Source organism: Salvelinus fontinalis, chromosome 28 (assembly GCF_029448725.1).
Source record: "Salvelinus fontinalis isolate EN_2023a chromosome 28, ASM2944872v1, whole genome shotgun sequence".
Lineage (NCBI taxonomy): Eukaryota > Metazoa > Chordata > Actinopteri > Salmoniformes > Salmonidae > Salvelinus > Salvelinus fontinalis.
The window spans coordinates 21,195,847-21,211,457 of record NC_074692.1 but is presented as its reverse complement, the minus strand read 5'-3'; the positions used below and the strand labels follow the sequence as shown (position 1 = coordinate 21,211,457).

The 15,611-nt window shown below is 44.6% G+C and overlaps 1 protein-coding gene across 2 annotated transcripts in view; it reads left to right on the top strand.

Annotated features, from left to right (window-relative positions):
- Positions 1 to 401: 401 nt before the first annotated feature.
- The window catches only part of LOC129826368 (prosaposin-like), a 22,826-nt gene continuing 7,616 nt past the window's right edge, over positions 402 to 15,611 (top strand). For both annotated transcript variants that reach the window (XM_055887014.1, XM_055887013.1), the window contains exons 1-8: positions 402 to 496; positions 3,857 to 3,918; positions 4,362 to 4,436; positions 4,967 to 5,092; positions 5,281 to 5,415; positions 5,577 to 5,657; positions 5,751 to 5,928; positions 6,172 to 6,314. In XM_055887014.1, the coding sequence (XP_055742989.1) occupies positions 445 to 496; positions 3,857 to 3,918; positions 4,362 to 4,436; positions 4,967 to 5,092; positions 5,281 to 5,415; positions 5,577 to 5,657; positions 5,751 to 5,928; positions 6,172 to 6,314 (852 nt within the window). In that variant the 5' untranslated portion in view covers positions 402 to 444. The remainder of the gene's footprint in view (positions 497 to 3,856; positions 3,919 to 4,361; positions 4,437 to 4,966; positions 5,093 to 5,280; positions 5,416 to 5,576; positions 5,658 to 5,750; positions 5,929 to 6,171; positions 6,315 to 15,611) is intronic.

Below are 15,611 nucleotides of genomic sequence, written 5' to 3'. Positions count from 1 at the left end.
AATAGATCAACTTACCACAAAATCGTTTTGTTGAAATATCTCCAAGGACATTTTTTGTTGAGCAAGAGCAGTGGCAGCCAGGCAAAGTGTTGGTAAAATAATTTGGTGACATCTTGTGGTTTAAATGTGAATTACAGGGGGGTGGGGGCGGGGCAGTTACCCCCGGGGGCTAGTTACCCCTTAGTACCCTAACTCTGTTTAAGTTTTTTGTAAGCATGTCAACTGGTAAGGTCATTTGACACAGCAAGCATAACATGTCACTATGTTGTTATTTTTTTCGACTGCCTTAACTTAAAAATAAACTATGCCTAAATGCATTATTTCCTGTCTCTCTGATTGGCTGCGAGTCAATCTGTGCTTCCGGACTCATAGCCATTGGATAGCCTACTGTCACCCTTTATTGATTCAGGGCCGACTGTAAATCATACTCTGTTCTCTCTTACAATGGCGGTTTTACAATTTATTGTTTCGATCTTTATTGCATATTTTTGTATCGGTAAGTAGATACTACCCTAGCTAATATATGATTCTATATTGACAGTCTTTTTGGCGAATCCTTGTCAGACAATGCATCGAGTCTCTGTCACTGAATGGCTGTCGCTGCATTGTTTCACCAGTTACAAAAATAGACCTGGTGTATTTTGCACTAATTAATGAGTTTACACTGCGCTAGGAAGCAGTCGTGCTATTTTCAGACTTTGACCACAGTGCTTTTTTCATTAATTAGTAAAGCCAGATTATGGAACATAAATGTCTGCCTTTTCCGTTTGCCTAACTGAATGCCTATACATTCAATTCAATATTGGAACTCGAGAGCTTTGATTAAAAATGTTTTTTTTAACATGTCAGAGCTAAGTTCTAACCCATTCTCTCGGGTCGTCCTATAATAATGTTGCCACATATGCAACCGGCAGGCCCAGTTATTCAAGAAAGTTTAACATGTACTCTGCCTCCTCTCCAATCCGAGCGGCTATTACTCGCGCACCTAGAACCCAACGCATGAATATAGCCTAAATATGTATAATTCCACTTTTTAAATGTATTGCGTTTTATATGTGGGATAAACACAACCAGTCACAATGTTTTAATCGGATTAGGCTATTTCAAAAATCTCCTGATGCAAAAAGGGCTTTATAAATACATGTGTTTGATTGATTGATTGACTGTAGCCATACGCACGTTCATCCAAAATATAATTCCAGCATCCTCAAAATGCCTTGACATTAACCAGGTTTCCATCCAACCTTTTTATGCAGTAAAGTAGCGTACATGTGAGATTTTAAAAAATGTAATGGAATCATGGGAACGCATGCAGTTTATTAGGCTACGGATTAAATAAATTACAGTATGATGAACTTCACAGTTCATCACTTGAAAGTGCACAGTGATGAGGTTGATGCTCCTTTCAATAAATATGGAGGGTCTTATTCTGGTGACATGATCATCGACGCCATTTGACAAAGAAAAATAATATCGTCACTGTTGTCCATTATAATCTCATCATGTAGTAGGCTATACCTGCATTGTATCTGCAAACGGATGGCTAGAGCGCAAATGCATACGAGTCAGCACATTTGCTACACTTTTTGTGACAAAACCATCAGTAGGCCTAGAGTTGAAAATGCGATGGAAACTCATTTAACTTGTATTTTTTATTTGAGTAATTTCACCTCCTAAATTATTTTATGTGCACTACGTATTGACACACATACTTGTATCGGCAACAAGTACATTTGATGGAAACACAACTCTGATAGGAAAATGCGCCACGGTTTCCCTTAGCCGGTAATTGCGGTTTTTGGCCGATAAAAATTAAAAGTCAATAAATAAAATTGTAGCCAGCCAAATTGTCCAAGAGAGGCTGTCTATCATAGACTACACCCGGAATTCGGTCTTCAGCACCATTCTCTCACGCCTTGTGTGCGCTGGCCTGCTGCTGAGGAGAGAGATTGAGAGAGGTACCTAGGCTACTGTTGATTGTGAAGGAGGCCTTTTTCATTGAAGTAAAACAAACGTGAGGACAAATAGTATGCCTATAGTGAAGCCTACAATGGGAGTTTAATATAAGTTTTAATATTGTAGTGGACTAAGATGAGAAGGATGTTGGCAAGGCCATATGCAGGCTACTGTGCAACTCCCTATTCAGGTAGGATGCAGTTTTAGAATTTAAATGTATTTATAATCATTTGTTTTATCATTATTATTATTATTATTGTATATCGTTGTTATTATTGTAAGCCTATTTATTAATCAAAACCTGTTTTTTTAAATATGCAAAACCTGTTTTGTTTAATTCTGTTCAGAGATTTGTATTGGCTAAATAACATTTGTATTTTTAATGATTTAGTTTAAAATAGGTTATAAGTAGGTCTGTTGTAAAATAAAGAACATTAGCCTATTTCTGTCATGTGTTAGGTATGGTAGGCGCTGGCCTTTGTTGGTAGTTACTGCAATATAGCCTATTCAAAACTTTTGTGAATGTTTAAATCAGTTCGAAAGTATTTTATGAAATTATGTTGAGCCATTTGCTTTGGCTGTAATGCTGTGTTTGCTAATATAATAAATAGCATGCTCATATTTTCGCTATAAACAATAGCTTCGCTTACTTTTGATATTACCCTAATAAAGTTTAAAAACTTTTGTTAAGGTTTGGTGTTGCTATTATTAAGCTTTGGCTACTGCAAGCCTATGATATGAAGGCAGTGCACTGACTTCGACAATTGAACTTGAGGTGAGGAGAAATGTTTTAGGCCTACTAGAGTTACTCCTATAATCTAACAGTATAATGCTTATCATAATACAACATATTCTGATAGAAAATTAACGAATTAACCTCCTTCTGTAAGTCTATATCTGTATAGCAGACGCAGCAGCCATCATACATAAAGAAATGCATGGCTGTGTAGCATGCCGCCGGCATATCTCTCTCTCCATCTCCCTGGGGCTAGGTGTAAGCTTCTCTTCCTTTATATAGGCTATATTTGTTTTTAAAATATTAATATCATACAGTGGACACCTAAGCCGATAGGCCTATGCATGCAATGCCTTGATGCATTTGGTGCTCAAATACCCGACACCTGAACCGCGAGGTGGACAATTATTGTTGTAGGAAAGTAGCCCAAAAAACAATAAAAAATAGGATATAAAGTTTTTCTTATGCTACATATCGAAACAAAAGGAATGGTGTTTTGTAATTTGTTATTAGGCTGTTTTTAAGGACAAATAAATGTGGCTCATTTGGCCAATATCCCTCGTTTATTGACGGCGCTGCCTGCGCCATGTTGAATCTGAGGTCAATTTCTCAAATTTTCAGTAAATTTAAATGTTCCCGGTCATGTTATCCGGTGCCAAATTTTCCTAAAGGAAAGCGTGAAATGTTCATATTGTTTATATGCAGATTTTAGAATATTCGCATGAAAATCTGTCACCAATTGAATGGAAACGTAGATATAGACAACCTAAAGACTGTGGCAAGTGCACTAGTCCAGTGACACTTTGATAATGCCTGCACATCAGCCATTATTGACGACGACCCTGGAGCAACAAGGGTTAAGTGCCTTGCTCAAGGGCACATCGACAGATTTTTCACCTGGTAAACTCTGGTGTTTGAACCAGCGACTTTTCATTTACTTGCCCAACTATCCTAACCACTACGCTGCCTGTCACCCATATTGAGCAATGAACGTATTTTTACATTATAATGCTTGCAGAGCTGGTGAATGGAAGTTTGAATCTGAGCTTTCTGGGCATTAGAGAGGTCTCTAATGCACAGATACTGGTTCAGACCTGACCTAGTTAACAACTTTTGTTTTTAGTAACTAACTAAACTGTGAGTTATTCTGCGGGATCTTCACAGGTGAGACCATGGTCATCCGTGAGCCTACCAGGGCCAAATTGGACATCACACAGCAGTCATCAGTAAGATATAACTACTGTAATATAATTACTGTATGCATAAAACACCAACAGATCTAACATGAGTCTTCCAGGACCAAGTTTGATGGAGACTATACCCAAGTCCCCTCTTAACAGTTACCAATTGTATAGCTTGTATTCTCTATTCTAGAAGATACACGCCAGTACTTGGTTCACAAATCATTCATCTATAGATATCTCTTGGCCACATATTTCTATTAACACACCAAGCCTGTTTCACTTCTGCTTTCACACACGAGCAACAAGTCATTTTCAACTTTAAAAAGATGGTTGTTGTGGTGTCCCTTTTTTCACCAGAGCTTTCAGGCCTGAACTGTACACAAGCTGAAGATCATGTGGTTGTTAAATTAGATGTAGGAGATTATGCCTGAAATGGTCAATTATAGTGAATCACTGACCTCTCACCTCTGATGTCCTTCTACCAGACATCTGACATCTGTTCAGACTGCAGCCAGATCATTGAGCTATTCACAGACATGATCTCCAACACAGACACCCAGGTGAGTACCCATTCTGATTCTGCTGAAGTATGTTGCTCAATGAAATAAAATTATAGCCAGAGATCCAGATAACACCCTGACCAGAAAGTGTTACTTATACTTCAATTTCTGTAGCCAGAAATATATGTACATCTAAAAAACATCTGGTCTCAGACCTCTCCTCCGCCATCTTTCAGTTCCCGTTTACAGTGCAAATATAGAATATAATGTCTAGCAAAAACTCCCTTACACTAGTCAACAGAGACTACATTATGTTGAACTCTGATCTTGAAACAAAGTCTACTAGAAGGATGTCAAATTGACAGATAATTTCACCCCTCATCAAAGTGAGTCACCAACAGTGTAATTGTATATCAAAATCAAATAAAATTGTATTGGCCACACACATATTTAGCAGATGTTATGTGTAGCAAAATTATTGTGTTCCTAGCTCCAACAGTGCAGTAATATCTAACAATTTATAACAATATACACATATCTAAAAGTAAAATAATATAATTAAGAAATATGTACCTGTGTTGATTGTTTAGGAGCTGATCAACAGCACCCTGGATGACCTGTGTCAGCGCCTCCCCGGAGGTGTGGCTCAAAGCCACTGTGTATCCCAGGTTCAGATGTACCTGCTCCAAGCCCTCCAGTACCTCATTGGCATACTGGTGAGTTCCTGAGCACTGCAAACATACAGAGATAGGGAAGTCTGGTTTACAGGGCTACAACATAACCATCAAAAATGTTTTTACGTTCACTTTTATGATACATTCAAGGGCGATGATTTTGTGATTATACAAGAACTTACTTGTCTTCTTCTCTATTAACGCTCTTCCTCCATCCTTCATATCTGTAGAAGCCAGGTGAGACATGTATGGTATTGGGACTGTGTGCTGTCCACTCAAAGAGGGGAGCACCTAAACAGCTTTCTCCTACCATCACTGACATGGACCTGTCCAACGCTGTCCTTGACTCAGGCACCAACCCAGAGGCGAGTGAGCTGAACTTTTGTACAGTTTAGGAGCAGAAGTCCCTTTCATGCCCTTTCTGTTTGTTTGTCAATGTGTTTGTCTTGTTCTAAATTATTTGGCTGTCAGTTAGTCATTATCTGTCTGCACTGAACGCTCTGTCACCATGTCATCTCCTCTTTAGGTGCAGGTCAGCCCACAATGTACCTTCTGTGTTTATCTCATGAAGAAACTGGAGAGCGTTTTGCCTACGGAGAAGATTGAGGTAATGCATTCTTATTTTCATACGTCTGCACCCACTAACACACAGACAAAAACACTTTTTGCTGGACACCCTTGTTCCCCTTGAACCTTGCAGGATGCCATAGTGAAGCTAATGGGAGGTGTGTGTGGCCTTCTGCCTGCCAGCTACAAGGACCAGTGCAATGACTTCATCAACAAGTATGGCAAGAAGATAGTTAACTTCCTGCTGCCGTCAGCCGCCCCTTACTCCATCTGTGCCCTGCTGCACCTGTTCCATGAGACCCCCAGCATGGGTGTGTGGGATAATTTGTTCAGACCAGGGCTCTATCCTCCTCAATCATAAAGTTATATGCGTGGTGTGTCGTCTATACTGATAGAAGACTGTGATAGGTAACACATTTCCTTTCGGCTCTCTCCTCTTCACCACTCGTTGTTTATGCAGTCCATGGTCTGTAGATTGTCCGTCTCACTTGATGCTGCTCTTCCACATTGTAGCCCTCTGTAACCCTGACTCCCCCGCCCTTCCTCCTCTCCAGAGATGCTCCTATCCTCTGACTGTGATTCCTGCCGTACGATGGCGGTTCTGAGCCGGTTCCACCTGGGTCTCAACGCCACTGAATCTCAGACCTCCTCTTTCCTCCAGTCTGTCTGCCTGAAGCACCCCAACACCATCCCCAAGGTCTGCCCCTACATTTTAATTTAGTGTATGAGAAGTCTCTGAGTTTGCACAAGTTGTCACCACTACCAGTTCCAGGAGTAGGCCTAAACATAGTGATCTATGCTGTAGTCACCGTAAGAGACAGAATAACAAAAAACATTCAACGGTGTGAAAAACAAATCAAATTAGATTTTTCACATGAACCCAATACAACCGGTGTAGGAGACCTTACCGTGAAATGATTACTTACAAGCCCTTAAAACCTCTACGGGATCGGTGTCCCTCTACCTAGACGGTTGAGCTAACATGCGCTAATGTGATTAGCATGACATTGTAAGTAACAAGAACATTTCCCAGGACATCGACATGTCTTATATGGGCAGAAAGCTTAAAATCTTCTTCATCTAACTGCACAGCCCAATTTACAGTAGCTATTACAGTGAAAAAAATACCATGCTATTGTTTGAGGAGAGTGCACAGGAACAAAAAACTTTTATCACGGAAACTGGTTTGATACATTCACCTGTGAAGGTAAATAATGTACTTACATTCAGTAATCTTGCTCCGATTTGTCATCCTGAGGGTCCCAGAAATCAAATGTAGCAAAGTTGTTTGATAAAATCCATTTTTATATTCAAATGTAGGAACTGGGTTCTACAGTTTGAACCCTGCTGTCTCTGGCTCCATACCCACCCAGCCCGCCATCTAGATGTGTGAAAGTTAGTGTATAAGCTAATGTATGACATTCCTGGGAGTGGGTAAACTTAGATTTTGTATTACCATATAATTTGTGTATGTTCTCTATAGTTAAATACTTTAAAATGTATCAATTGACCAATTTGGCACATTTGGGCAGACTTGATACAAAATATTGTCCTGTACTGCAATACTTCCCTGCATCAATCTGAAACATTGCACACGCACTGCTGCCATTTTGTGGCCAAAATCTAGCTGGTGTCTGAAATGCAATATTCTATAATGGCATTTCTATTGCATTTCAAAAAGACGATAAAAAAATAAAAATACATGTTTTTGTGTTTGTATTATCGTTAACCATGTGTTACATTCTCCTACATTATTTTCACATTTCTGCAAACTTCAAAGTGTTTCCTTTCAAATGGTATCAATAATATGCATATCCTTGCTTCAGGTCCTGAGCTACTGGCAGTTAGATGTCATTTTAGGCAACAACAAAAAAAGAAAATAAAATGGACAGATCCTTAAGAGGATTTTAACTTCTTATGGCTGCAGGGGCAGTATTGAGTAGCTTGGATGAAAGGTGCACAGAGGTGCCCATTGTAAACTGCCTGCTCCTCAGTCCCAGTTGCTAATATATGCATACTATTATTCGTATTGTATAGAAAACACTCTGAAGTTTATAAAACTGTTTGAATGATGTCTGTGAGTATAACAGAACTCATATGGCAGGCAAAAACCTGAGAAAAAATCCACACAGGAAGTGGGAATTCTGAGGTTGGTAGATTTTCAACACAGCCCCTATTGAACAAACAGTGGGATATGGCTGAGTTTGCACTTCCTACGGCTTCCACTAGATGTCAACAGTCTGTAGAACCTTGTCTGATGCCTCTACTGTGAAGTGGGGCCTACTGTGAAGTGGGGCCGAAGGAGACAGACAGAAATAGTCATGTCTACCATGACCTGGCCATGCTCTGACCATGCGCGTTCACATGAGAGGGAGCTTTATTCCATCGCATATCTGAAGTCAATGTAATTCTCCGGTTGGAACGATACTGAAGATTTATGTTAAAAACATTCTAAAGATTGATTCAATACATCGTTTGACATGTTTCTACTGACTGTTACGGAACTTTTTGACATTTCGTCAGGTTTTAGTGAACACGCTTTCCTGACGTTGGATTTGTATACCAAACACGCTAACAAAAATAGCTATTTGGACATAAATGATGGACATTACCGAACAAAACAAACATTTCTTGTGGAAGTGGGAGTCCTGGGAGTGCATTCCGACGAAGATCAGCAAAGGTAAGTGAAGATTTATAATGCTTTTTATGAGTTTTGTTGAATGCACAATTTGGCGGGTAACTGTATGGCTTCCTTTTGTGGCTGAACGCTGTTCTCAGATTATTGAATATTGTGCTTTTGCCGTAAAGCTTTTTGAAATCTGACACAGCGGTTGCATTAAGAACAAGTGTATCGTTAATTCTATGTAAAACATGTATCTTTCATCAAAGTTTATGATGAGTATTTATGTTATTTGACGTGGCTCTCTGCAATTTCTCCGGATATTTTGGAGGCATTTCTGAACATGGTGCCAATGTAAACTGAGGTTTTTGGATATAAATATGAGCTTTATCGAACAAAACATGTATGTATTGTGTAACACGAAGTCCTATGAGTGTCATCTGATGAAGATCATCAAAGGTTAGTGATTAATTTTATCTCTATTTCTGCTTTCTGTGACTCCTGTCTTTGGCTGGAAAAAATGACTGTTTTTGCGGTGACCTAACATAATCGTTTGTGGTGCTTTCGCTGTAAAGCCTATTTGAAACCGGACACTTTGGTGGGATTAACAACAAGATTACCTTTAAAATGGTATAAGATAGTATGTTTGAGGAATTTTAATTATGAGATTTCTGTTGTTTGAATTTGGCGCCCTGCACTTTCACTGGCTGTTGTCATATCATCCCGTTAACGGGATTGCAGCCATATTAACCAACAATGCCATTTTAAGAAAACTAAGAGTTAAGAAAATATTTACTAAATAAAGTAAAAAAATATATTATTACATTTACATTTACATTTAAGTCATTTAGCAGACGCTCTTATCCAGAGCGACTTACAAATTGGTGCATTCACCTTATGACATCCAGTGGAACAGCCACTTTACAATAGTGCATCTAGATCTTTTAAGGGGGGGGGGGGGCAGAAGGATTGCTTTATCCTATCCTAGGTATTCCTTGAAGAGGTGGGGTTTCAGGTGTCTCCGGAAGGTGGTGATTGACTCCGCTGTCCTGGCGTCGTGAGGGAGTTTGTTCCACCATTGGGGTGCCAGAGCAGCGAACAGTTTTGACTGGGCTGAGCGGGAACTGTACTTCCTCAGTGGTAGGGAGGCGAGCAGGCCAGAGGTGGATGAACGCAGTGCCCTTGTTTGGGTGTAGGGCCTGATCAGAGCCTGAAGGTACTGAGGTGCCGTTCCCCTCACAGCTCCGTAGGCAAGCACCATGGTCTTGTAGCGGATGCGAGCTTCAACTGGAAGCCAGTGGAGAGAGCGGAGGAGCGGGGTGACGTGAGAGAACTTGGGAAGGTTGAACACCAGACGGGCTGCGGCGTTCTGGATGAGTTGTAGGGGTTTAATGGCACAGGCAGGGAGCCCAGCCAACAGCGAGTTGCAGTAATCCAGACGGGAGATGACAAGTGCCTGGATTAGGACCTGCGCCGCTTCCTGTGTGAGGCAGGGTCGTACTCTGCGGATGTTGTAGAGCATGAACCTACAGGAACGGGCCACCGCCTTGATGTTAGTGGAGAACGACAGGGTGTTGTCCAGGATCACGCCAAGGTTCTTAGCGCTCTGGGAGGAGGACACAATGGAGTTGTCAACCGTGATGGCGAGATCATGGAACGGACAGTCCTTCCCCGGGAGGAAGAGCAGCTCCGTCTTGCCGAGGTTCAGCTTGAGGTGGTGATCCGTCATCCACACTGATATGTCTGCCAGACATGCAGAGATGCGATTCGCCACCTGGTCATCAGAAGGGGGAAAGGAGAAGATTAATTGTGTGTCGTCTGCATAGCAATGATAGGAGAGACCATGTGAGGTTATGACAGAGCCAAGTGACTTGGTGTATAGCGAGAATAGGAGAGGGCCTAGAACAGAGCCCTGGGGGACACCAGTGGTGAGAGCGCGTGGTGAGGAGACAGATTCTCGCCACGCCACCTGGTAGGAGCGACCTGTCAGGTAGGACGCAATCCAAGCGTGGGCCGCGCCGGAGATGCCCAACTCGGAGAGGGTGGAGAGGAGGATCTGATGGTTCACAGTATCGAAGGCAGCCGATAGGTCTATAAGGATGAGAGCAGAGGAGAGAGAGTTAGCTTTAGCAGTGCGGAGCGCCTCCGTGATACAGAGAAGAGCAGTCTCAGTTGAGTGACTAGTCTTGAAACCTGACTGATTTGGATCAAGAAGGTCATTCTGAGAGAGATAGCAGGAGAGCTGGCCAAGGACGGCACGTTCAAGAGTTTTGGAGAGAAAAGAAAGAAGGGATACTGGTCTGTAGTTGTTGACATCGGAGGGATCGAGTGTAGGTTTTTTCAGAAGGGGTGCAACTCTCGCTCTCTTGAAGACGGAAGGGACGTAGCCAGCGGTCAAGGATGAGTTGATGAGCGAGGTGAGGTAAGGTAGAAGGTCTCCGGAAATGGTCTGGAGAAGAGAGGAGGGGATAGGGTCAAGCGGGCAGGTTGTTGGGCGGCCGGCCGTCACAAGACGCGAGATTTCATCTGGAGAGAGAGGGGAGAAAGAGGTCAAAGCACAGGGTTGGGCAGTGTGAGCAGAACCAGCGGTGTCGTTTGACTTAGCAAACGAGGATCGGATGTCGTCGACCTTCTTTTCAAAATGGTTGACGAAGTCGTCTGCAGAGAGGGAGGAGGGGGGGGGGGGGGGGAGGAGGATTCAGGAGGGAGGAGAAGGTGGCAAAGAGCTTCCTAGGGTTAGAGGCAGATGCTTGGAATTTAGAGTGGTAGAAAGTGGCTTTAGCAGCAGAGACAGAAGAGGAAAATGTAGAGAGGAGGGAGTGAAAGGATGCCAGGTCCGCAGGGAGGCGAGTTTTCCTCATTTCCGCTCGGCTGCCCGGAGCCCTGTTCTGTGAGCTCGCAATGAGTCGTCGAGCCACGGAGCGGGAGGGGAGGACCGAGCCGGCCTGGAGGATAGGGGACATAGAGAGTCAAAGGATGCAGAAAGGGAGGAGAGGAGGGTTGAGGAGGCAGAATCAGGAGATAGGTTGGAGAAGGTTTGGGCAGAGGGAAGAGATGATAGGATGGAAGAGGAGAGAGTAGCGGGGGAGAGAGAGCGAAGGTTGGGACGGCGCGATACCATCCGAGTAGGGGCAGTGTGGGAAGTGTTGGATGAGAGCGAGAGGGAAAAGGATACAAGGTAGTGGTCGGAGACTTGGAGGGGAGTTGCAATGAGGTTAGTGGAAGAACAGCATCTAGTAAAGATGAGGTCAAGCGTATTGCCTGCCTTGTGAGTAGGGGGGGAAGGTGAGAGGGTGAGGTCAAAAGAGGAGAGGAGTGGAAAGAAGGAGGCAGAGAGGAATGAGTCAAAGGTAGACATGGGGAGGTTAAAGTCACCCAGAACTGTGAGAGGTGAGCCGTCCTCAGGAAAGGAGCTTATCAAGGCATCAAGCTCATTGATGAACTCTCCAAGGGAACCTGGAGGGCGATAAATGATAAGGATGTTAAGCTTGAAAGGGCTGGTAACTGTGACAGCATGGAATTCAAAGGAGGCGATAGACAGATGGGTAAGGGGAGAAAGAGAGAATGACCACTTGGGAGAGATGAGGATCCCGGTGCCACCACCCCGCTGACCAGAAGGTCTCGGGGTGTGCGAGAACACGTGGGCAGACGAAGAGAGAGCAGTAGGAGTAGCAGTGTTATCTGTGGTGAGCCATGTTTCCGTCAGTGCCAAGAAGTCGAGGGACTGGAGGGACGCATAGGCTGAGATGAGCTCTGCCTTGTTGGCCGCAGATCGGCAGTTCCAGAGGCTACCGGAGACCTGGAACTCCACGTGGGTCGTGTGGGCTGGGACCACCAGGTTAGGGTGGGCGCGGCCACGCGGTGTGAAGCGTTTGTATGGTCTGTGCAGAGAGGAGAGAACAGGGATAGACAGACACATAGTTGACAGGCTACAGAAGAGGCTACGCTAATGCAAAGGAGATTAGAATGACAAGTGGGCTACACGTCTCGAATGTTCAGAAAGTTAAGCTTACGTTGCAAAAAAATAAATAAAATAAAAGATCTTATTGACTAAAATGATATAGTACTGCAGGCTGGTGAAGTAGCCTGGCTAGCAGTGGCTACGTTGTTGAAAGTGAAGCTGGCTAGGTAACCTCGACAATTTCACTAAATTTCTCTAAACTACACAATTATCATGGATACAAGGACAGCAAAGACAACTAGCTAACACTACGCTAATCAAGTTGTTCCGTTGTAATGTAAGTTTCTACAGTGCTGCTATTCGGTAGAAGTTGGCTAGCTAGCAGTGTTGGCTAGGTAGGAGGACGGCAGCGCGGCAGGCGAAAAATAGCTGGCTAGCTAACCGATAATTACTCAAAGCTACACAATTATCTTAGATACAAAGATAGCAAAGAAAACTATGTAGCTAGTGTGGCAAACCTCTTCAAGGTTATGAGCATTTGTCACAAATTAAGTGGGAAACTGTCACCAAATTACCCCAGAATGAGAGTTCTTTCGAACAGGACAGTACCTGTGTGTTTGTCTCTCCGTCCTGGTCCACCCAGGTCGTAGGCAAGGTCAAGGATAGCAGGGTTCGGTACACGAATCGGGTTCTCAGGAGGTCCAGGTCCAAACGCCAACAGGTAAGTCCAAAACAGTCCAGCTCATACACAGTAAATCCAGCCAATATCTATTGTCTCTTTCTCTATGGTTCACAGATCCTTCCAGCCCTCACTTCCTCTTCCTGGTTTATCTTGACCCTTTATCTGTGTGTCGGCTCCACCTTCTGTGGGTTCCCCTTGCTTCTGGGACTTGTAGTTTTGGCAGTCGGCCATTTTGTGATCTGTAGTTCTGATCGGGGTGGCCATTTTAGTGATCGGGCAGAGCCCGTTTATTAGTTCTGCTCTCACATATCTGCCATTTATCACTCGACCCCCTTCTTTGCCACACATCTCCCCCCCTAGATCCGACCCCCTAGGTCGGGCTACCGCAGCAAAATATGCGTGCATGCGGGATAACCCATCCACATTTCCCATTTCCTTCCCTGCTTTGTGTTTCAAGTCAAAGTGAAACGGTTGGAGACTCAAAAACCACCGCATCACCCGAGCGTTCTTCTCTTTAGCCCTATGCATCCAGGTGAGTGGGGCATGGTCACTGATGAGGGTGAAGTGGCGCCCCAGCAGGTAGTATTTCAGGCTTTCTAGAGCCCACTTTACTGCCAGCGCCTCTTTCTCAACGACCGCGTAGTTGGTTTCCCGTGGTTCCAGCTTCCTGCTTAAAAACAGGATGGGGTGTTCCACCCCTTCTACCTCTTGGGATAGCACTGCTCCCAAGCCGACCTCTGAGGCATCCGTCTGAACCACAAACTCTTTCTCAAAGTCTGGTACCACCATCACTGGATTACAGCAGAGAGCCTCCTGTAATGTCCTAAATGCTTTGGTGGCCCTTTCATCCCATTTGACCATGTTTGGCCCTCTGGCTCTAGTCATGTCGGTGAGTGGGGCAGCCACTGTGGCATAACTTGGGATGAACTTCCGGTAGTAACCAATCAGCCCTAGGAACGCTCGAACTTGCTTCTTATTTACTGGTTTCGGCCATTCTCTAATTGCCTCCACCTTCTTCTGTTGGGGTTTGATTAACCCTCTCCCCACGGTGTATCCCAGATACTCTGTTTCCCCTAACCCCACATCACACTTGGCAGGGTTCGCCGTGAGCCCTGCCTTTCTAAGGGCGTCTAACACCGCCTGTACCCGGGGTAAGTGGGATTCCCAATCAGGGCTGTAGATTCCCACGTCATCTAAATAAGCTGCGGCGTATGCCTGGTGCGGTTTTAGGACCTTGTTCATGAGCCGTTGAAAGGTGGCTGGGGCCCCGTGTAAGCCGAATGGCATGACGGTGTATTGAAACAAACCGTCAGGGGTTGCAAAGGCTGTCTTTTCTTTGGCCCTGGGGGTCAGAGGAATTTGCCAGTACCCTTTTGTCAGGTCCAGGGTCGTAATGTACCGAGCTTTACCAACTTTCTCCAGTAGTTCGTCTACTCGGGGCATGGGGTAGGCATCAAACTTGGAGATTTCATTTACCTTCCGAAAGTCGTTACAGAACCGCAAAGACCCATCGGGCTTGGAGACCATCACAATTGGGCTAGACCACTCACTATGTGACTCCTCGATCACTCCAGCTGTCAACATTTTCTCTGTCTCTGCTCTAATCGCGGCCTGTCGAGCCTCGGGTACCCGATATGGCCTCATGCTCACTTTTCTCCCTGGTAGGGAAACGATATCGTGAGCCGTAACCTCAGTTCGGCCGGGTACCTCTGAAAACACATCTCTGTTTTTCTGGATCAGGGTCTTTACTTCCTGTACTTGTGCTGGGGACAGAGTAGGTGAAATATTTACTTCGGCTGCCCCCTGAGTGTGTGTAGGGTATGTGACCATTAGTGTTTCTCTCTCTCTCCATGCTTTTAACAGGTTTATGCGATAGATCTGTTCCTGTGGCCGTCGACCTGGCTGTCGGATCCGATAATTCACTTCTCCTATTCTCTCCAGTACTTCATATGGTCCTTTCCATGTGGCTAGTAGTTTGCACTCTACCGTGGGGATCAGCACTAACACCTTATCTCCCGGTTGAAATTCCCTCAGGGTAGCCTGCCGGTTATAAGTGTGCCGCTGGTGCTCTTGTGCTTGTCTCATGTGCTCTCGGACGATGGGCATGACTGTGGCTATCCTGTCTTGCATTGCCGTGACGTGCTCTATGACACTAGTATACGGGGTGGATTGGTGCTCCCAGGTTTCCCGGGCGATGTCTAAGATTCCCCGGGGGTGCCTCCCATATACCAGCTCAAAGGGAGAAAACCCCAGTGAGGCTTGAGGAACCTCTCTAATGGCAAACATCAGATACGGCAACATGCAATCCCAGTTTTTCCCATCCTTATCGATTACCTTCCTGAGCATTGACTTCAGGGTCCTGTTGAATCTCTCAACCAGCCCGTCCGTCTGAGGATGGTAAACCGATGTCCTCAACTGTTTCACCTGCCACAATTTACAAAGGTCCGCCATAAGGCGGGACATAAAGGGGGTCCCCTGGTCAGTAAGGATCTCCTTTGGAACCCCTACCCTGGTGAACAAGAGCACTAATTCCTTGGCAATATTTTTGGAAGTCATCGTCCGGAGGGGAATGGCTTCTGGGTAGCGAGTGGCATAATCTAGAATGACCAGAATGTATTGGTGTCCTCTGGCGGACTTGGGTAGTGGGCCCACTATATGCATCGCTATCCTCTCAAATGGCGTTTCGATTATGGGGAGTGGCACTAACGGGCTTCTAACAGCTGGTCGGGGAGCTGTTAACTGGCACTCCGGGCACTCTCCACAATGCCGAGCCACTTCAGCCTGAATTCCT